Raw genomic sequence first — 23112 nt, 5'->3', positions numbered from 1 at the left:
TAGTACTAAGACCAAGATCCTTCATAAAGACTTAGAAAAAGTCAAGGACCCGTTGAAGACCAATTTGGGATCTTCCGCATAGAGAAGAGCTGGGATGGGACGACCAGCACTTGTGGAAAATCTTGTGCACTTCTCGCTAGTGTATCACCCAGTCCATTGATATACAAATTAAAAAGGAAAGGGGCCAGCACACAGCCCTGCCTGACCCACCCCCCTCCGTACGACGAAGGCGGTCGTGCGCTCAACCCCTACTCCATAGCACACACTGGCGGGGTGCACAGACATAATATCGACTCCAAAATATCGTTTGGACAGAATATCGAGTTTTAAATATCGTTTGGACAAAATATCGACTAGACAGAATATCGACAGCCAAAATATCGTTTTTAAGGTAAGTGAAGTGATATCGACTGTAAATAATATAGACAGTGAAAATATCCAAGTATATAATCTAGATAGTAAAAAATATAGTTTTTTAAATAATATTTAATTATTTATAGTGTTTTTATGTTATAATATGTGTGAAAAGTGACATTTTATTTTATAATTATTTTTAATTAATGATTTTTTTTTATTATTGTGTAATTTTATTCTGTAGCGGGTTGTGGGTTTATAGGGGAATAGGGTGGGAAGTAATTTAATTATAATTAATTAAATATGTAAATTTATTAATTGGTAGTAATAACCCCTGTATTTTTAGGGTTCAGGGTCAGTTTTGGGTTTTTGGGTAAAGGGGTATTTTTAGGGTTCAGGGTCAGTTTTTAGTTTTTGGGTAAAGGGGTATTTTTAGGGTTCAGGGTCAGTTTTTAGTTTTTGGGTAAAGGGGTATTTTTAGGGTTCAGGGTCAGTTTTGGGTTTTTGGGTAAAGGGGTATTTTTAGGGTTCAGGGTCAGTTTTTAGTTTTTGGGTAAAGGGGTATTTTTAAGGTTCAGGGTCAGTTTTTAGTTTTTGGGTAAAGGGGTATTTTTAGGGTTCAGGGTCAGTTTTTAGTTTTTGGGTAAAGGGGTATTTTTTGGGTTCAGGGTCAGTTTGGGGTTTTTGGGTAAAGGGGTATTTTTAGGGTTCAGGGTCAGTTTTTAGTTTTTGGGTAAAGGGGTATTTTTAGGGTTCTGGGTCATTTTTGGGTTTTTGGGGTACATATACAATATTGCCTATTATTTAATTAAATTTTGTTACTATATATATATATATGTTTTAAGAAATATGATTAAAAAAATATTATTTTTTTACTTTCATTAATTATTTAATTATTAAAAGTTATTTTAGGTATTGTTAATTATATTTTAGTAATTAATTTTTTATATTAATGTAATTAAACATTGTTTTTAGTAAAGTCGATATTTTTTACAACGATATTTTTGTAAACGATATTTTGTACTCGATATTTTTGTACTTACCTGTTTGTACATACAAACTCGATATTTTGGTTATAGATATTTTTTCCTCGATATTTTGGGTAGTCGATATTTTGGTAGTCGATATTATTTCAGTGATCCCACTGGCGGATGCCTCATTATACAAATTTCTTAAAAAGACAATAATGTGTGGGTCAACTCCTCAAGGATCTGCCATAGTCTATCATGCCTAACTAAATCAAATGTCACGGTTAGGTCCACGAAGACCAGAAACAATCTACCTTTTTTTGCCCTTGCATATTTCCCAGTTAACATCGCCAAATTTAAGCACTGCTCCACAGTGCCCAGCCCGTCACAAAAACCATATTTTAAATCTGAAAAAAACCTGTGTTTCATTGGCCTAGTCTTGCAAGTGTTCCAAAATCACCCGGCCAACCACTTTAACCATAGAGTGAAGCAGGGAGATCGGTCTGTAGCAGCCCGGGTTTTGACAGTCACCTTTTTTAAAAAAGGGGACAATTATTGACTCCCCCCAGGTCTTTGGAAGTCGGGTTTGATAGCTGGCATTGATGACCTGCATCATGATTGGCCCCCAAAGAATGGTATTAGATTTAAACAAGTCCACAGGAACACCATCTGAGCCTGTGGCTTTGCCAATCTGACTTAGGGGTAATGCTCTATTTAGCTCGACTGTAGTAAATTTCAGATTAACATTAACATGGTTACTCTCTGCACTACCACTGGTCGGGGGGGAGGGGTTATCTGATCCATTGTATACCTGTGCAAAATGCCTAATCCATTCCTTTTCTGTGATGGCGATTTCTATTGACGGACAATCTCTTGGAGTTAAAAAAAGGCGCCCTCACTACCCTCCAGAAGGCTGCATTGTCTTGCAACATTGCTGCTGAGTGTAGGGATTCCCAAGCTTCCTCTCTCATGATAATCTTTCTTTCCTTGATTGCCTGCCTATATTCCTGACATTGTTCAAAATTCTTGGCTTTTTGTGTAGTTCAAGCTTCAAGTTGGAATATGCTTGCGGACACCTTGTCTTGAACCAGCCCATATCTTTGGCTTTGTTGCAGCGTTGGGCAGACAATAATTTTCTACGCTCATTAGATATTTCAATATAGGATGCTACGATCCTGTCATGAGGGGCAGTTCACTTAGGCAAGTGTCAATGGTAGATTTACACTTATTCAGTAGACGTTTTGTCATTGCCATTGGGTCCACCGTTGACCATTTCAGAGTATAGCCATTAGTTTTGTCAAGTTTAATATCACCAATACCCGTTGAGCTAATCTTGCTTCTTTGCAGGTTGTTTAGTGGCAAGTTAACCTTTGAGCATAAGGGGTAATGATCGCTCAGAGGGTTGACTCCAACCTCAAAAAACGTGCTCTCTGTGCATAATTGCATAAGACTAAAATATAATCTGTTGTAGAGACCAGACCCCTTCCGTTAAAAGTAAAAGGCATTGGTGCAGGAGAGGAGACAAGCTCATTCACAAAACCCAGTTCAGTGGAAGCGAGGAATTCATTAAACAACTCCCCCACCATTGTGTGGCATAAATGGGTATTACCAAGATCTTCTGCGTTCATGAGGCCACATATTCTATTAGCCTCAAGGGGACACAGTGCACAATTAAAATCTCCCATCATAATTATCATAGCATCTAATAGGCTGGTGTTACAAATCCCACTCAATTCGGCACCCACGTTTCTCAGCACCTGATTAAGTTCATCCGGGGCCGTGTTGTCATAGAAGTTGACTAAAACTATTCATTGGTTACCCCTAAACGGTAGCTTAACTATCTGGTTTAATCTATCCCCCAGAGAGGACTCTATTTTATTGATTGTCAGCTTATTAGATATGTATGTGCAAAGACCTCCCTTAAGTCAAGCCCCTAACCCCTTCACAGCGGGGTATCGAAGGTTTTAAAACCATTAATATGGAATTATTCACTAGACCAGGTTTCCGGTAAACATAGTATGTCACAGCTCTGTTTATAGTTAAATCATACTGGGTTAGTTATCCTAGACCGTAGTCCTGAGATATACCATGAGATGACTTTAGTATAAGGCACATCATTATTTTGTGGGTGGGTGGGACAAGCCCATTACTATTTGAATTACCAATACAGGCTACTTGCTGTTCGGGGAGGCTCCCAATTACAGACAGGGGGCCCTCTTTCTCTCAGATGTTTTCCTTCTCTAATATATCCTTCTCCCGCCGTTGCTGATTTATATCCTCCCAAGTTAAGTGGGGCACCAGTCGGGTCAGTCAGTCAATATCTCCCAAGGTACTAAAAACATCAAATCAGTTATTAATCAGGACGGTGTACCTTTGTTGTACCACCCCAAGGAAATTCTCTCCCACTGGTTGATGATTTATAGGCCCAGGGGGTTGATAAAAGTAGCCCCGAAGGAGGATATTTATCCCCATATTGGTTAGAAACCTGGAGCCGCCCTTTGTAGTATAGTTTGAATCATTTCTGGGGAGCTAAGCATTAACACAACACAGTCACCTGGCATAGACTTGGTAGAGCTCCCAATCAGGCCAATTCTCCTGGCCATCCTAAATCCAGTTAACAGTTTGATAGATAGACCTGTCCTTTCACCCTAAAAATTGAAGAGACTTATTTCTTAGAGTGGACCAGTGTTCTTCCTCCCCAACTGATAACGGAGGGACTTTTACAAGGACGACTGTATATGGTGTAGCTTGCGAGGGAAGATTTAAAGTCCTCATCTCCGGCGTCTTTCTATGGGTCTCATTTGGATGTCTTGGTATGATTGAGGAGTTGCTCCTAGTGCCTGGAGTTTGAGTTTCTCCCCCAAGGGTCGACTGCATAGGGCCCTTCTCCTGTTGGTTAGCTTTTGGCTGTACGCTCAAAGATGTGTATATTGAGTCCACTTGATTTTGTGGTAATTGTGGTGCACTTACTCCCGTCACGTCTGATCTTGCTGGGTCATTTATACTTCTCACAGTTGAGTGACCCTGGTTCTGTGAAGCTCTCCCACCCATACAATGATCCTTAGATTGACTAGCTGGTAGAGCCTCTTGCATTCTACACACACATGGGATATAGCAAGCCAGTGGAATTGAGGTTACAGAATTCTCCAGATTAGTTAGCCCCCCTTCAATTTCAGTGAGTACAGCAGTTAATGGATTCAAAAGACTCCTCCTGCTCGATGTCCAGAGATAAACTTGTGTGCCCTGGGATGGTCCGGTGGTATTTAACTCCTGGTTGGTTTCCCTCCCCAACATTTTGGCCTTACCGCCCTGAGCCTATAAAATATGATTTTGTTTGTTAAGACCCTGCTCCCTTTTCTTCTTGGATAGGGGAGCAGGATTAGTGCCTTCTTTGGATTTAGCTTTCTGACCTCTAGTGGTCACAGTGAGAGTTTGCGTTGTGTTCTTAGGCTCCTTGGCCACAGGGCGGTCATTACTGTCCATACCACTCAGCATGGGTTGCAAGGGGTCAATTAGAGAGCTATCAGAGTTGTGGGTATGGCTTGCTGCTGGTGTGGTTATTACGTAGCGAGCATGGGAAAATTGTTTCTCCAATGACAGCCTGCGCTCTGTGAGCTGTATTTCATGTATTAATGGCGACTCTGGTCAGTTAACCCTGATTAAAAAGGCATCTAGTGTCCCAGCCACTTTATGGCCAGTGAGCGATTTATGTCTACTCATGTTGGGAATCTCCTCAATTTGTCTACAATATGTAGCTATTAAACTGTTCTTTAGTGCATGCTTGAAAACTTTAACAAATGTAAAACACTCTTACTTTAAAAATGGCAATGGTGTGGCCCAGCCCAGCCTCCTCTGGTCGCTGGCGGGCGCAGATGGGCCCGCCCTTGGCCCGGGCTTCGCCCTGGGGAGGCCAGGGTGTGTCCCGCACTGCAGGAGCCATCAGCCCCTTTTAAGTGCCTCCTGGCACGAAGGAAACACTTGGGTGGGGGTGCCTCCCGCTGAGTCTGCTGGGCAGTGTAGTCCTGTGATCCCGGCTATCCGGTTTCAATAAAGTGCTTGGAACTCGTGGGGGTCATTTAGAGGTTGGCAGTATTGGAGAACTGCGGTAAATGAGCGGTGCATCCACCCACCATACGTAAGGCTTTTCCATAAAGTCAGATGTGTGCTTCTGATGGCAGAGGCTCAGCTAGCTCTGCCATTGGAAACCTTTGGCCTTGCAGCCTGATTGCCAAAGTACCATCATGTCACAGCAATGGTCGCTCTGTCCTATATAAGGACCATCAATCGTTTTTCCTTCCTCTGTACCCATGTATCGCAAGGCAATCATGGGCATGGAAAATGTAGAATGGCCTCTAGGTGAAACGTGATAACTCCCTGTATGTCAGGGTCATTTTAATGTATGTACTACAAAAACAAACGTATGCTTAGGAAGTATGTTTTTTCAATCAAAAAATGTTAGCTTTGAGGGTCTTTTAATTGTTGCTGCCTCTTGGGACACTTACAGTGTTGTGAACGGAGTCAGCATAGCAGCAGCTCAGTTCTCAGCACACAGATCCTCCAGCAGGCAGGGGGCATCTCTCCACAGGATAAACAGTCTTCCACCAGGGTGGTGAAAAACTTGCCTTCTCCACTCTGGCCACCCGGTGGGCCATCCAGTCATGCTTAAATAGCTATCTTTGTTTGTTTGTTCTGTTAGTTCTTTTCTTATTGCTGATATATTGAACGATGTGATGATCTCTTCAAGAAGACATCTGGCAATTTCCATCTTCAAGTACTTGACAAGAGAACATATTAGGGCCCTCTTAGGTAACAGATTGGAGGGGTAATTATACAACAATTGGGGTGATCTACATTATATGTTGTACCTCAAAATGTAGATGAGTATTCATGAAACATTAAAGGTGGCTAGCCAGTCTCCCAGACTACTGAATTTCTTTGTAGCTGCTTCACTTATTCCTAGCTAGTAAGAATACATGTCATGGATAGTAAAGACTGCAAAGATACACAGTTAGCCCACTATTTCTGGCAGAGGTTCATGTGTGACATTATGCTAACACACACTGCAGCAGTTTGACAAGATGAGCTTTTTCATCAATATGCAGGGAACTCTTTCCTACCTGATGGGTATACCTTATCAAAACACAACCTGAACAGCAAGCATGGCATTGCATTGTGAATGTTTTTATCTACCGTACTACCTTCTAACAAACCACAAAATGACACGATAAAGCAAAATGTCAACATGGTATGATAGGCAAATATGGAAGTGAGTTGTAGCATCCTCCCAGAAAGTAATCCAGTATAAGGACCACAGTCCCCATGTCGGCATTCCAAGTGGAGCTCTAAGCAAGATTTGTGTTGTAGTGTGGTTTATGGGCCTCTTTCTGCGTGTATGTTAAGTTAGCATAGCTTATTAGGAGTTTAAACGCCTTTTTTCCTTTTGCTGCTTTTTTGCACACAAGACTGCTTAGCTGTTTTTGCAGAGTTAGCTTTCACAAATGTCTATACATGAGAAAAGGTTTGTTTTTCAACATCTCTAGACATACATTGTGTCCCCAGTCTGTACAGTGAGTGCTGAGCCGCCAAGGTTATCATAAGGTGCAAGACTGTTTTTCGGTGTGTTCGTGTAACACATTCTAGACACAACAGTTTGGCAGCTGCAACCCGAGTAGGATTCTGGCACCATTATCATAGCACACTTGCCAGAATTGAACACACTTGGAAGATTCCAGGCATGCAGAGAGACTAACCGATCCTGATATAATTTATACTTACTGAGCCAACAGGTAAATGGGGTCCCCCTAAAGAATACTCTAGAGACCTTCTATAGTTTTATAATACATAGTTCCTAGCTAGGGAGGGTGCTTTAAATAGGCGCTTTTATCACCTGTTTGCACTATAATTGTAATATGATTCCTGCTTTTGTATTTTATGGAATTGTAACCATGCTGACCGTATTATTCTTAGTCATATGTATGCTTATGTTGATTAAAATACTGAGCTTGAGATCACGTCGTTAAAATAAACATTTGAACCTTATTGTGTCTCTATTTTACTCCTGTTGTGGACTGGTATGAACGTATAACAAAATAGTGTTCTCACTTCCCACCATTCCTGAGATGGTCCTAAGTCGCATGTTCTAGGTTGTCTAATCATTGGTTTCTTTGCTATAGGACGAAGAGCTAATGTGACACTGATTGCTAGTCTGGTAGGGGATTTTGGGTACTAAGGTGAGTTTTGGCACACCCTTATTCACTGAGGTCCTAAGTCTTTGTGCACAGTTCTGTGTTTGCGCAGAATCCCTGTAACATGGCGCCGCCAACGAGTGTGGTCTTATTGTGAGACACTTGAGTAGTGCTTATATCAGTCTGCAACCCCCTCACTATTGTTTCCTGTTGACGGTAGTGACGGATAAATAACCTACCTACAGTACATAGGTTTCTTCAAGCTTGATCAAATTAAAGCGGTATACTGTTTGGATTACTACCCAGTTTTGCCTTTTTATATTGCACTGTACTTCACTATTACTGTTTCGATATGGCTGCGGTTGATATCCCAGGACACAGTCATGTAGCTGTGCATAATCATTTGCAGGAATACCTCGTTTCTATGGAGGGACAGGCAGTGGTTTTTGTGGTTTCAGCTGACATGACGTACCCGTTTGAGTTGTATTACTCCTGGGTCACGTTTCCCGCAGTTGATGCTAATTCTGGTGTTTTTCACTCATACACCCCTGCTGATGGTCCTGCAGTGTACGCTCCATATCGGACAGTGGAAATTCTGATTTCTGCTTGGCAGTATGCCGTTTGGTTTAATGGCGTTCTCCCACATGTTATTACAGCGGTCAGACAAGGGCCGTTGTCCATTCCAGGTGCTACTTGGCCTGTTTTGGCTGCCTACACACCGCATCCTCTGGCGGGGCAGTTAACAGCTCAGCAACTGCGACCCCTGTATGCCTCTGTGTTGGACCTGGGAGGTTCCAGATCATCTAGGGTAGCCTGGCACAGAGTAGGAAGGACTAATCCGAAGACATCAAGGTTAAGCTTGCGTCACACCCTCACAGTAACTCAGCATCCTTCCATTCAAAAACGACACTACACCAAGTTTCTAAGAAAATATGTACTGGTTTATAAAAATAATTTGCTTTGCTTTTACTTTATCTCCTCTGACAGTTTGGTTACAGTTTACATCAAATATTTCTGTATCAATTTCTTTGTAACAGTTAGAGCTCCATCATACATTCTAATTGGATATATACTTATTTATCCAAATGATAAGAGTTGATCAATCACTTCACAGTTTACATTAGGTAGGGGCAAGAAAAAGGGCTCCCAGTTGCATAACCAGGATGCACGTTATGCACAATGAATCTTGGACTCTTTAAGCAGAATAGTTTTCCAGGTTTAGCACAGTTGACCTCCTAGAAAATCAGATCTTGGTACAACACAGAATAGAGTCTGTCAACTACAAAGATACAAGCATTCTCTGGTAACTTCCTAGAGGAAAGAGCAATAGTTATTTCTCCTGCTTCACTACAGATCAACAGTTACTTGCCAAATTGACCTTACAGAAGGCTTCCTCCTCCACCTCTGTAATAAAAGGGTTAAGCAACACACGGTCAAAAAAAGCCTTCACATAAGCTTAGGGGCTCTTCCCCCCTTGTAGGTGTATCAAGGGTTTCCCGGATTGGCTACTCAATTCTCTAGTTGGGAAGAAAGAAAGGAACTACCCTTCGGGTGGTGGGTCCCAGTTCTCTCGCTACCCCCAGCTCGCTCCTTACTTTAGATGTTGGGCCATTGTCGGCAGCATTGTCGGCAGCATTCGACACCGTCTCTCACCCCATCCTGATTGACCGTCTTCGGTCGAAGGGCATTCTGGGGAAGGCCCTGGAGTGGCTGACCTCTTTTTTGTCTAATCGCACCCAGGCAGTCTATACTCACCCTTTTACTTCTGTTAGCCGTACCCTGAAATGGGGTGTCCCTCAAGGCTCGGCTTTGAGCCCACTATTGTTCAATGTTTATTTTTCTCCTCTGGCCGAACTCATTGCTAGGTCGGGCATTATAGCTACTTCCTATGCAGATGATATTCAGCTGCATTTCTCCTATGAGAGTGCCACGCAGACTACTTTTGATCCTTTGAAGGATTGTCTGCGGGACATTTCAAAATGGATGGACCATAACTGCCTCCGCATGAATGCGGCGAAAACGGAGGTTCTCTTTTTCCATCAACCCTCCCCTCTTGATGCAACTCTCTGGTGGCCACAGGAACTCAGCCTTCCCCCTGTCCCTAAGGACTCTGTAAAAAATCTAGGGGTCAAGTGGGACTCAAATCTTTCCTTTAGTAACCAAATACAGACTGTCTCTGCCGCTTGTTTTTCCAAGATCAGGATGATTAGGAAATTCATCACCTATCTCCCCAGTGACACCATGAAAACCATAGTCCAGGCATTGATTACATCTCACCTGGACTATGCGAACGGCCTGTATTTAGGGTTGCCCGCTTGCCTCCTACATCGGCTCCAGACAGTCCAGAATGCGGCGGTTCGGCTGGTCTGTGGGGTTTCCCTACGCACCCATATTTCGCCACATCGCAGAGCATTACATTGGCTACCAATCCATCAAAGAGCTGCATTCAAAGCCATGACCTTAGCCCATCGAGCAACTAGGGGTAGGGGATCGGCCTACCTCTCTGTTAGCATCCGTCCTTACTGTAACTCTCGGAACCTCCGTTCCAACTCCCAACATCTGCTTTCCATACCAAGATTCAGGAAAGCACGTTCTGGAGGTAAAACCTTCCAGGTCTGTGCCACAACTCTCTGGAACAAACTCCCGATCGCAATTAGGATGATCCAGGAAGAATTACCCTTCCGTAAGGCACTAAAAACTTTCCTCTTTTGTTAACTCCCCCAGGATTATCACTCTGCTCTCACTCAGAAGCGCCGGGACACCCCGTTGGGGTAGCTGCGCGCTATATAAAATACACAATAATAATAATAATAATTGTGGCCAATGTCTCGGACAGCGGTGGGAAATCAGGAGTTCTTGTAGGCCTCGGTCCGACCTCAACCAGGCCTCACCCACAGGTCCGGCCGCTCGGTCACAGAGCTGGCGCTGTGGGAAGGCTGCACGGGCTGAGGAGAATCGGCGACCGTGCCACACTCGTTTCCTCACAGCGCGTTGCCTCCGCCGTCCGCTGGTAAAGCGGCACCTCTGGGGAAGCGCCGAGGATCAGTGGCTCCAAGCGCCGAGGACCAGTGGCTCCTAGACTGATCCCGCTCAGTCACAACAGGCCTCCTGACACCGCTCCGCCCCTCCCCGGGACTAGCGTTCGCTTCGCTGAGCATGCGCAGTTCCGAGACGGCATGTGACCTCCCACAGGCGCCTTCTCCTCGCAGTGTCTAACGCTCCTCTTACCAGGCCCGGGCAGTATCGCGGCGACTCCTATCTCACGGCCACGCTACCCGCCGGCACTGCCCCAGCCTCCTGGACTGAACACCCCACTCCCTCGTGAGTGTAACTGTTCTCGACTTGGCAGTCTCTACCTCAGGTGAGAGGGGGTCAGTGGGGTACAGTGTGGAGCAAGTAGGGCCTTAGTTCGAAAGGAGAATAAAAGAAGGGGAAGGGAAAAAGAGCTCGGATTCTCAGCTACGGTCCTTCCACCTTTCGGGAAAAACGCCCTCAGAGTTTTCTAATAAGGCTCTCTCACTGGACAACAGGGTAGACTACCGCTCAGTTCAATGTTCCCTGACCATTCCCATTCCCTTCTCCAGGCTTTGACAGGGTCAGGTGTCCAGGGTCATCCGGAACACAACGTGGCAGGGTCAGGTCTGTAGCTACAAGGGAGAAGGGCAGTGAAGCAGTAAGGAGGCAACCCTAGAGTGGAAGGTCAACCCTCTGAATATCCTACCCCCACCTTAAGCCACAGCCTACACTCCAGCTGACTCTCTCTCAGTATGACAAAATGGCTGCCCCACAGTTGGCCTTTTATACCCTTAGCCCTAAATGTCTGGAATAGGCCAGAAGGTTCTAGATTCTCTTTGTTAATCTATGGGTCCCTCTCCCTAAGTGTCCGTTATGGCAGTTACTGTCCACCATTTTAGGCAACTAGGCTTTCCCTCAGAAAAGGAGGGATTTCTGGGTCTGTGAGGAAGCAGGGGGTCAAGGAGCACCTAACCCCCAGGTCAACGCCAAAAATTCCCAGTGGACATAAAAATGAAAGGTTATGAGGGGCAAAAAGGGGACAAAAATAAATAAATGACAGAAGGGACCACCCAAAGGGCTGTCAGGTCTAACACTCTGCAATTGCAGTTATTAGGGGTCTGGTTCATTACATTACACGCAACGTCCCGGGTGGGGCCCCAGGTGGTGCAGTGTATCTAGTTGGCGGTGGTGGACTCAGACTTAGTCCCGTCATGGTTAATGCGGCCATGGGCAAGCATTCCCAGGATAAGGAAGAGATGCCTTTTTGGCTTGCCGAGAAATTCGACCAACTGGAAGCAGTGTTCTCTAATACAAGTCCTGTTGAAAAACACAGGATCCTCACAGTTAGTTTGCAGAAAGACTTAAATGAGTGTACAACTTAGGGGTTGAATTTTGCAGCTGTCTACACTAGGTGCTTTGGCACCCCGTCGATGACTGTACTGCCCTCTGTGATCAAGCGTGTTCAGGATGAACACGGACCGGGGGCGGCTGTGGAGTTGGGGATGCGTCTCGTGGGAACGTTTGACATGGTATGCGATCTCGCCATTGCAAATGTCAAGGGGGATGCGGTAAGTTTCCAAGTCTCTAATGCTCTGCGCGAAGTCCATGACGCCGACAAACCCCGTCAGGTACGGAAAATTATCACGGCGGCTTATAAGACTGTAGGCCATAATAGTTTAGGTATTAAGCCTTTCGCTAAGAAAGAGAAACAACAGCAAACTCAACAAGGGTCATCTGATAAAGATGATCGCCCGAAGGGTCAGAAACAGAATTGGGGTAAGAACAAAAAACAGGGGAAGCAGCAACAGAAACAGGGTTCCCGTCCGGCTTCACCTACACCTGCCCCTGTTGAGCGTAAATATGATTGCGCGACCGCAGTACTATTAAGTCACCTGATAGGTTTCAGGTTCCTGAACAGCGTTCTCCTCGCTCTTTGCAGGAAACATCGGTAACGGCCACCGGTGGAAGAGGTGGCGGCAGAGGTCAAGGTGCCCAACAGAGCCGGGAGCAGCCTTGTAAGGCTGACAGAAAAGGCAAACAGAACGAGACACCACGTCAAAGACCACAGTTTCACAAGAAGAAAGCTGCTGCTGTAACAGCGAGATATGCCACAGATAATGAGAACACAGCTTCGGAATCTGACATGGCACTGACGCTGCTGGGCAGCGTGGCAGAAATTACCATCTTTCGAGAAGCACTGCGTCCACTACTGAAGGTGACAGCGACTGACACGTTCGTTGTAGTGGAAACAGCTGACACTAGATGGCTCCTCCTAGTAGACTTTATGAAATTGTCCTTGTAATTGAAGGTGACATAGAACGTACCATAAAAGTTTTTGGGGGGGAAAATCTAATGACAACGTATGATATTTTGTTGGCGGAGGTCGACTGGCCCCCACCTTTTGTCTTGGCCGCTCCACAAGGGAAGGAGGTGATCCTCCCTGCTTTCGCGCACACAGTGCCGAAAGAGCAGGCAATGCAATTTGCAAAAGATTGAGCTAGGGCGCTAGCGCCGGCGTTGTACCGTGGATGGGATAGGTTATCCCCTCGACATGAGATACCTTTGCTGTCCATGCCACAGTCACAACCCCAATACCCCATACGGCGGGAGGCGAAAGCCTCTGTTGCCGAAATCCTTGAACAATTGCAATATCAAGGTGTAATTGAAACGTCTGTCTCCGATGAATAACCCACTTCTTACTGTGACCAAGCCAGATGGCTCGTACCGTTTGGTATTGGATTATCGCCACTTAAACTCGCATTGTCATACGTGTGCGGTACAGAATACTCACAGCTCTGCTCTTGTGGATAGTCTTGTGCGTAAAAGGTTCAAAACCACGCTTGACATTTCCAATGGCTTCTTTCCCCATAACTAGTACCCCCTTAGTAGTCAGTGGACGAGTTTTACCTGTGGCGGCAAACAACGCCAATTTCTTCGTTTGGCAATGGGCTACAAGAATAGTCCAGGTGTTTTTGCTGCCCGAGTAGTCTCTCTGCTTGAGAGGCTTGACGCAGATGCATGCTCGTATGTGGATGATATTTATCTCACAGACAATGAATTATGGCCGCATCTGTGCCATGTTCACGGCATAATTTGCCGTTTTGCGGCCAATGACTTTCTGGATCGTAGTTATCTTGAAGTAAGCCCGAGTTGTCCTCTGATGATGCTAGAGGCTCCGGCAATCGAGGAACATGAATGTTCTTTCCCTTTGCTTAATTGGATGGCTGAGATGTTCATGGATGAAAACAACGACTTCTTCTTGGAAGCAGTTGCAACATTTGGTGCTTACACGTTGTTGGACTGAAGTATTAGTTATTTTTTTGCTTCATAGAAACGTGCTGGACTCGTGAATATTTTTAAATTTTGTCTTGCTTTTTCAATACATGTTTGAGGTGTCTTTTCACACACCATAGCCACGTGTTTTTATATTTACTGATTTGGATTTTTTTGAATTTTCAATCCTATAATTCAAGTTTGGCAAACTTTCTGAACTTGGTTCTGTCTCCCTCGAACTCGAACTCTGCGTTCTATGGTGTTTGCCCTGAGTGCTGTGTGTTCCCCGAACATGGGGGGGGAGGGTGTAGTGTGGTTTATGGGCTTCTTTCTGTTTGCATGTTAAGTTAGCATGGCTTATTAGAAGTTTAAACGCCATTTTTCCTTTTGCTGCTTTTTTGCACACATATTTACAACAAGGGGTGGTGAGGGACAGAGTCTCTGAATTAAGCAGAATACTCTCACCCAGTCAAGAGATCAGGGCTAGATCCAACATCCAAGTGGAGCTCTAAGCAAGATTTGTGTTGTAGTGTGGTTTATGGGCCTCTTTCTGCATGTATGTTAAGTTAGCATAGCTTATTAGGAGTTTAAACGCCTTTTTTCCTTTTGCTGCTTTTTTGCACACAACACTGCTTAACTGTTTTTGCAGAGTTAGCTTTCACGAAGGTCTAAACAAGAGAAAAGGTTTGTTTTCGACATCTCTAGACATACATCGTGTCCCCAGTCGGTACAGTGAGTGCTGAGCCGCCAAGGTTATCATAACGTTCGAGCCTGTTTTTCGGCGTGTTCGTGTAACACATTCTAGACACAACAATTTGGCAGCTACAAGCCGAGTAGGATTCTGGCACCTTTATCATAGCTCACTTGCCAGAATTGAACACACTTGGAAGATTCCAGGCATGCAGAGAGACTAACCAATCCTGATGTAATTTATACTTACTGAGCGGACAGGTAAATGGGGTCCCCCTAAAGAATACTCGAGAGACCTTCTATAGTTTTATAATACATAGTTCCTAGCTAGGCAGGGTGCTTTAAATAGGTGCTTTAATCACCTGTTTGCACTATCATTGTAATATGATTCCTCCTTTTGTATTTTATGGAATTGTAACCATTCTTAGTCATATGTATGCTTATGTTGAATAAAATACTGCGCTTAAGATCACGTGTCTCTATTTTACTCCTGCTGTGGACAGGTATGAACGTACAACAAAACAGTGTTCTCACTTCCCACCATTCCTGAGGTGGTCCTAAGTCGCATGTTCTAGGTTGTCTAATCATTGGTTTCTTTGCTATAGGACGAAGAGCTAATGTGACACTGATTGCTAGTCTGGTAGGGGATTGTGGGTACTAAGGTGAGTTTTGGCACACCCTAATTCACTGAGGTCCTAAATCTTTGTGCACAGTTCTGTGTTTGCACAGAATCCCTGTAAAAGTGTGCGCCCTTATACATGTTTATTGGAGATGTGTTCTAACTCTATGTGGAAGAGTAAACACCATAGGAGTTGTCAGATGTCCCCTATGTCTGCCCCCTCTTCTCACGGTGAGCATATAAATACCTGAAAAAACTACTTTAGGCCACAGCATAATACTGCACTCTCCATCCGCCTTACCCTCAAACCACAATTGAGCTAAGCAATGTCATAAAAAATTACCTGCATGCACTACCTCAATATAACAAATACATAGGTGTAGAAGCGTGGTGTCCAATGTAGATATAGGAGGACCTGATCCAACAAAGATTTCAGGATAAGATCTGTTTGCTTAAAATGAATCTCAACGGAACTCAGTTACATAGTCAGTGGTTCTCTGAACATGTGGTATGGATTTGTCACTTTTGGGTATATATTGGACGGACACCCCTAGTGAATACAAGAATGCTTCATCACCATCAATGCTTGATTTTTAATACAATGCTTACTTTTAAACTTACCATGCACATGTAGCAACTCAATCCGTTCACACAATTGGCTTGAAAATACTAATAAAATACTGGCTATACACGCGCCTGCTTTCATTACTGAGGGCTCCTTTAGCACCTAGGGGTGGTCTGCTTTACCCACGGTCAATCTGGGTTCTTGTCCAAGTCTCACTGGAACAGGACAGCCCGTCACATTAAAAGATTTCCTCTTGACTGTCAGTGGAGGAGAAGGCGGATCACTACGACAAAAGTGCATGCATCGCATTGGCAAATGCACTTTTATCACGACTCTATGACAAGAAAGCTGCCATGCCTTTTTTTGTCCGCTCTACATTTTATTTTGCTTTTCTAAAAGAAGCCCCCAAAATGGATGTTTGTTTGTGAAAAGCAAAGTCAAAAAGGCCCTGATGCTGCAGGAGCTTTTTTCATGTCCATTGGAACATTGTTGGTTTTTGGAAATGAGGGTTGGCGCTGCTCTAAGTAGAGCATGGCTACCATCAGAGTAAACCAGCAGTCCTGACAAGCCACTGTTGGAAACCTGGCAGTTCCCCAACCTCTAATAAAGCAAGGAAAACACACGCAAGTTCGGTGATGTGGGAGCGATGAACAAACTCTAGGGGACGGTCTGCTTTATTACACTCTGTTGAAAGTGAGGGAGAAATAGCATTACAGTCTGATCATTTGATCATTGCAAAACATCACAAAAAATATTCTGTACCTCGGTCGCCTTTGATGCCTGGGTAACCTGGTATGCCTGGAAAGCCTTGTTCCCCTTTTTCACCAACAACTTCTACTGTTCCATCGCTTATGACCTAATCAGAAAAATATATATTATTTTAATTATGGAGCAATAATGTCAAAAATATGGGTTGGGGAGTGAATTGGAAAGAACAATGTGCATCAAGGAAAGTCACTCAAGACATAAAAAGCTAATGTTAATAACAGGATGCCTATTTCTTTATGCTGGTGTAGTATATGTTCATTTCGAAGGTTTTTAGGCAGCTTTCAGTGTGTCAGGCTGGTGGAAGAGTTTATTAAATTACACTGTTCTATTTCCACGTTCTGGTGGCATTAAAACAATGCCATGATGTGATATTTTGGTTGCCAGAAGTTTAGACCCGCTGACTTCATTACCATAGGGGTATATAAAGAGGCTTATGGCATTAGCACAATTATGTGTATGTAAATCACAACATAGTTCTACATATTTATGACGAAATCTTTTGATCTGGCCAAAAACAATGAAAGTCTTTCACTGGGGTGAGCCCTGGGAATCATGACTGGGACATTGAGAAGTAAATATATTTTCCATGGTGTGTGAAGTAAGCCTGGGCCAACTTTGGTTTCTTTTTTTCAAAACCTCACAAACGTTTGGAACGATACGAGGCTGCTAGTCTGAAACAAATTGGACAATAATACTGCATAAAAGTAGGTTTTGTTTTAGACAAATCTTGAAAAACTGCAAAATCTACTTCTTTCTGTAGAAGTAATAGCAAAACATTGCAGTCGCAAACGCCGAAATTCGCACAATTTCGGCGTTTGCGATTGCAATTTTGCCAAATGGTATGTATGAGGTAAATCTGCGTGCAAAATAAGGAATCGCAAAGTTTGCGATTCCTTATTTTGCAATTGCATTTAAGGAATCGCAAATTTTACGATTCCTTAAATGCAATGCAAGAAGCACAAAAAAAGTGCAATTTGGTCTTAAGGAATCGCAAATTACCACCAACTTCAAGTTGGTGGTAATTTGCGATTTCTTTGAAAAATTCACTTTTTTACATTTTTCAAAGTGCTATGTGAAGCACATACATACCCTTAGGGCATGTATGTGCGCCACATGTGCACCCATGCTTATGCTAAGGGTGCAACAGGGTGTCCTTTTGACACCCCTGCACCCTTGAAATTGCATTCTCAATTTGCAATTCGCTGATTGCTAATCGCAAATTGAGAATGTCTTCCCATTCATCCCATAGGAATGAATGGGGAGGTATTCCTTAACCCCTTGCACGCTGATGACGGAACCGCTCCGTCATCAGCTGCGGGTGCGCTGTGCTGTTGACGGAGCGGTTCCGTCATGGCCCGCCCCGCTCAATAGAACGCTCATGCGCGGTGCGAATTCCACGCCTGCGCTGAGCGTTCTATTGAGCGGGGCGGGGCGGGCCCTGACGGAACCGCTCCGTCATCAGCATAGCTCAACCGACGCTGGTGACGGAGCGGTTCCGTCACCAGCATGCGGCCGCCGGGCGGCCGCCCCGCCCCCTTAGCACTGCGGCAAAAAAGCCGCCGCAGTGAAGGGGTTAATTGTGAATCGCAATTTGAGATTCGCAATTAAGGAATATGTAGGATTCGCAAAATTTATTGCAAATCCTACATACATAGCAGTTTGCAATTCTTCAACATGGAGTCGATACTGTATGTGGAACAATTAACCCTTTTATGAATTCTAAACGTGAAGCCATTAGGATGCAACTGCTATGCATACAATGCATCTCTCACCATGACAATTAAGTAATATGTGTATTGTTTGTTAATTGGCAGAATGATCTAACAGAGGGGCTTGCGGTTTTTGACTTTACCATCTATAAACTAATGACTCAAATTACAGTACTGGATTTTCAAGATTCGTCTTTAAATCAGAAAACGGGTCTATTTCTATACATCCTTTAAATCACATTTAATACACTTACAACTCCAGGAGGACCTTGTGGACCAACCTCTCCTTTATCTCCCTAAAAATACACAAAAAAACTGTTTTAGCAAGTAAAATATGTTCAGATTTGACATCATTCTATACTTCTCATGCTCTTTTCTTAATGTTTCGTTAGTAACTGCAAACGCTTTTTGATTAATTGTAGCATATTTATCAGTAAGACAATCCGGATCCCACAATTGTTTGGCATAGTGAAAAGTGTGCATTTAAATTGTATTTGTTCTCAGAATGCTTGGTAAGCATGTACGTGTGTAAGCATGTACAACATAGCGCCGATGAAGTAATTGTTTCCCTATTAGGAAGATGCCTTATGATGAGATTGTGTTTATGTATATCACAGATGTGACAAGTCCTCAATTCGTACTGGTCTGGAAGAAAGTAACAGTTATAAAAAATATTACAGAGAAGGCATTTAGACAGCTCCAGAATTTTGAGTCTTGCACGTTTCCAATGGTCAAATCATTTAGATATGTTTTAGGAAAAGTGCTAGCCAGTGCACTTGAAACCCGCAAATACATTCTAAAAGTCCCACTCACCAAACCTACGTTTAGCTAGTGGAAGTATTTCCATTTCATGTTTTAGTTCTGAAATAATAATGGTGCAGCTGTCTGCAAGAGCTGTGTATAGGTCTGGTGTGACATCACAGCTGTCAGCTAAAGTTTTTTCTCCACTCTTCTACGATTATACATGCACTGAGCTTCAGAAGAGTAACCATGTCTGACCAATTAATATTAGATGTTTTCTTTATCATGTCAGCACCTAGGGAGTGCTCCCATTTCTCTCTCTCTCTCTCTCTCTCACACACACACTCTCTCCCGCTCTCTCTCTCGCTCTCTTTCCTTATGTCAGTGGCCTCTTGCCTGATATTGCCTACATCGTGCATAAGATCCTATTAAACCACCTCTCAATTTCCAGAGGCAGTCTATGTAAAGAGCAGCTTTTATAACTCTGAAAAAAGTAACACTATAATTTTGTATATCACTGAAATAAAGAAGTATGAATAACATTTTAAAAATCTCGTAACAGTGCTGAATTATGCTGTTTGTGAAGAAAAAGGGCTAACCTTCTACAATTTTCCTAGCTAGCTATTCCTTGGTATTTATTTAATGTGATGCTATTATAAATGTACCAGTGAATTATAGATTAGCGCCTTTCATTTCATGTAGGGCCTGTTTTTTTAAATGTTTAGATCAGTACGCGAGTGCAAGCCAGGTCCCAAGATGACTTCACCGAAACCTCACGAGATCTAAAAGATCTTACTAGACTTTGGGATGATCGCCGTAGGAGCTGGCCACATTGATTTTCTTCAACTGTATTTTCAGAATGTACAGAAGGTACACTCAGAGCTACACATAATAAGAAACATCATAAACATTGGTATATTTGTTTCCTTTATCGAAAAGAATATAAAGTATTAGATAAGAAAAAGTGAGGATGCAGATTTATATTTTGCAAGCCCTGTTTACGATCCATCTTGCTCAAAAGCACTGTTGAGTTGTATTCCATTGTTCCATTCACTTTCAACAGAAGCAGACATTCAACGGACATAGCTCTGGTCATAATTCTCTGGTTTCTGAATTTGAAGGGGGCAGTAGTGTTTGCTTCAGCTGGGAATGCAAATGGGATTTCAAGCAACGGCCAAAGGTACTTTAGTGTCTGAATGAAACAAGAGGGATATCTTATAATGGCCTGCACTACTGTTAAAAGTTAGGCTGCAAACGTCAACATTATCGGCGCCATCTTGCTCTTCTTGAACCCATTCGTGCACGTAAGCGGCAGCCATTTTGAGCACCATGGCCTCCCTGACCCTCGCTGATAGCCAGCGCGTCTCTCTCTCTCTCTCTCTCTCTCTCTCTCTCAACCTCGCAGGCATCCCCCCCGCTCGCTGACAACCCCCCGCTCTCACATGCCTTGGGTCGTAAACCCCTCTTCAGCGCAGCTCTGCCCCGGAATCCCATCCTGTTCCCAGCGCGACACCTTCCTTCATTCCCTTTGATACCAACCCCCTTTTTTCCTGTGTTCCCGTTTGTCTTCCTCGTTCCCAGGCCGCCACCTGGCTCTGCGGATACTGTTTATTGCCCCCCCCCCGTACAGTAGGAAGCTTCCCCCATTAAAAGGACCCTCGAGTTGATCAAAGCCCCCACCCTATGAGATCCGATCAACCCCACACATTCCGTGAATCGGCGGAATGTCCAGCTGCGCGATAATCATCACCTGTTGTGACCGGGGTGGGGACTTCAACTGTAAATGTGTGTGGGAACGAGCCTGAAGGGGAGATTCCGAGGATGTCCTTTCATACTTCATAGCATTGCAAGAATGTGTTACCTGCAATAAAGATCATAATCCTATGTATAAGAGGCCAGGCCTCAGAGATGCGGGTAGAGCACCTCGTGACGATACTTGCTGTCCGAACTGATGTGTTCTCCTCCGGAGAGAATAAACCCTTGTTTCCTGCCTTCCTGTCTCCAGCGCCTGCCTCTTCATTGATTAATATTTTGTGGGTTACAGAGGCGACACCGCCGGGCAATACTTAAGGATCTTTTTCTGATTGGTAGCTTGACCCTTTTTTTACAATTGGCGTCCCAAACGTGGGGCCCATCAGTGACTCGTGGATCCAGTGGGAGAGGTCCTGACGACAGAGTGAATGACTGCAACGATCGGGAGTGCACCTGTCCGATAGACCCTCGTCTGACAGCCGATCATCCGAACTTCACTGGTTCCGAACAGACCTCTCTCGAGTGATCTACGGTCCTGACTGGGAACCATCAGGAGTGCCGCGAGGATTACGAAGAAAAGAGGTCGATCGGGCGCTGGATTCGGAAGACAAGAAACTGTCCATGCGGTCCGGGTAAGGTCGTGTAAACACGACGAATTGCGAAATGATTGTTTGATTGTTTAGAAAATACTAGTATTACTCTTTGTTGATTTATTTGGAGATTCGCTGTCTGCAAACGGAGAAACAACAGGCTCTCTCTTTGCAAGCAGTGAAGGATAGGTAACGCAGCCGTCGTGCCTATCTTTCTCCCCCACTGATTAATTATTTGAACCTGAACTATTGTTCACAGACTGTTTTCTGGAGATTCTCTGTCTGCAAACAGGAAAAGAGCCCCCCCCCTTTTTTACAGATAGTGAAAGGGTAGGTAACGCAGACCTTTGCGGGCCTACTTATTCTCCCCACTGAATTGTTTGATTGACCGAACGTTGACTATTCGATATTGGTTCATGAGGTATTCACTGCCTGCAAACAACGTAGAATAGAAATATTCTGTCTAGTCTTTGCACGCAGTGATAAGATAGGCAGTGCTGACTTTTGTCCCCGTTGTGATCCGTCATGTCTGTCTTCTCCCCACTGATTGGTAGCCTGTTTAGCCCGGACCGCTTATTAGAGATGAACCATCCGGCTCCACTGGAAGGCACCCCTAATAAGGACATGTTCATGAAGCATGGATTGATCGCTATAGCCTATAACAAGCTGTGGCATAAATATACGAAAAAGGATCGAGAAAGTCAGTGGCCACTGATAGGATCCTTCGATGATGACAAAATAAACGCGCTAGAAACAGCCCTTGGTAAAAACAAGACAACGCCCACTATGCTTGATAGTTTCGGCATGTGGCGCAAAGAAACTGAACAACGTAAAAAGAAAACTGAGAGTAGGTTGGGAAAAGAGCTGCGAAAAGCAGCCCACCTAGCTGCTCAGAAACTAGAAGGAGAGATAAAGGAAAGAGAGAAAGCCAAACAGAAACTAGAAATGGAAACATCAAGCCAGTGTCCGGTTAGAACGTCCTCCATGCTCTACCCTGATTTCCCCTCGAAACAACGAGCCAACGATGATCTGCTGTTAGGTCCTCCGATCATCTACATGCCCCCTCCATATGCCCCTTCCCAACCCTTAGCACAGCACCCACCACCCCCAGGTACAAACGAGGGTAGCGCCACAGCTTCGGCCCCCATGGCCTCTGTGCCGGCCGAACCCCTTGTATTAAATACTACGCAAACGACAACGTTAGGCGACCCTGAGACCCGAAGGGCTGGTTCTGCAAGAACAAGCAGACTAAGCAAAGATGAGCGAGCAGGGATCGACAAGATAGCAAGGACACTGGTAGAAAGGAAGGAAGATGAAGAGTACATCACGGATATGTTTAACTCGTATACAGGGAGTCACAGACGACATTTTACCGTACGACTGTGTTACCATGTCTTGAACGCATACGAGGACCGATATCGAGACAAAGGTCCCGAGAGCCTAACGACTCTGTACCGGAAGGTCGATATCGGGGATGAGGGCGAGTGTGATGTGACGGACCTCCTTGCGCGTACGCTTGAGGTTTTCCGCCACCTCGCTGAACGAGGATCGGGAACTAAACCCACGACATCCGTAGCGACCGAACCACAAACTGAGCAATCTAACACCATGATGCCGATACGAGAGGCTGCCCCTTACTGGGTTCCTCCACGAGGTGCAGGGACTAACGATGATGCAAACCACCAAGATGCAAAAGGAAGGGTAGTGTACAACTGGGTCTACCAGCCATGGGACCGGCAAGAGATTCTGACTTTCCGAAAATCTCTGCCTGACCTACGTAAAAACCCCACTGCCTTCTATACTGAATTGGGTACAGCCCTAGGTTCAACGATTATGACCCTGGCTGACATCGACTTGTTTTTCGGGTTATGCCTACCAGCTGA

General features: G+C 44.4%; 1 protein-coding gene across 1 annotated transcript in view; it reads right to left on the bottom strand.

Annotated features, from left to right (window-relative positions):
* The window catches only part of COL4A1 (collagen type IV alpha 1 chain), a 594749-nt gene that overhangs the window by 238883 nt on the left and 332754 nt on the right, over positions 1 to 23112 (bottom strand). The window contains exons 18-19 of the mRNA XM_078657555.1: positions 18401 to 18442; positions 16432 to 16525 (exon numbers count right to left, since the gene is read on the bottom strand). Of these exons, the coding sequence (XP_078513681.1) occupies positions 16432 to 16525; positions 18401 to 18442 (136 nt within the window). The remainder of the gene's footprint in view (positions 1 to 16431; positions 16526 to 18400; positions 18443 to 23112) is intronic.

The sequence above is a fragment of the Lissotriton helveticus genome, chromosome 8, assembly GCF_964261635.1.
Source record: "Lissotriton helveticus chromosome 8, aLisHel1.1, whole genome shotgun sequence".
In the NCBI taxonomy this organism is placed as follows: Eukaryota; Metazoa; Chordata; class Amphibia; order Caudata; family Salamandridae; genus Lissotriton; species Lissotriton helveticus.
Note: the sequence above shows the minus strand (reverse complement) of the source record. Positions and strands in the feature narration are given on the sequence as shown.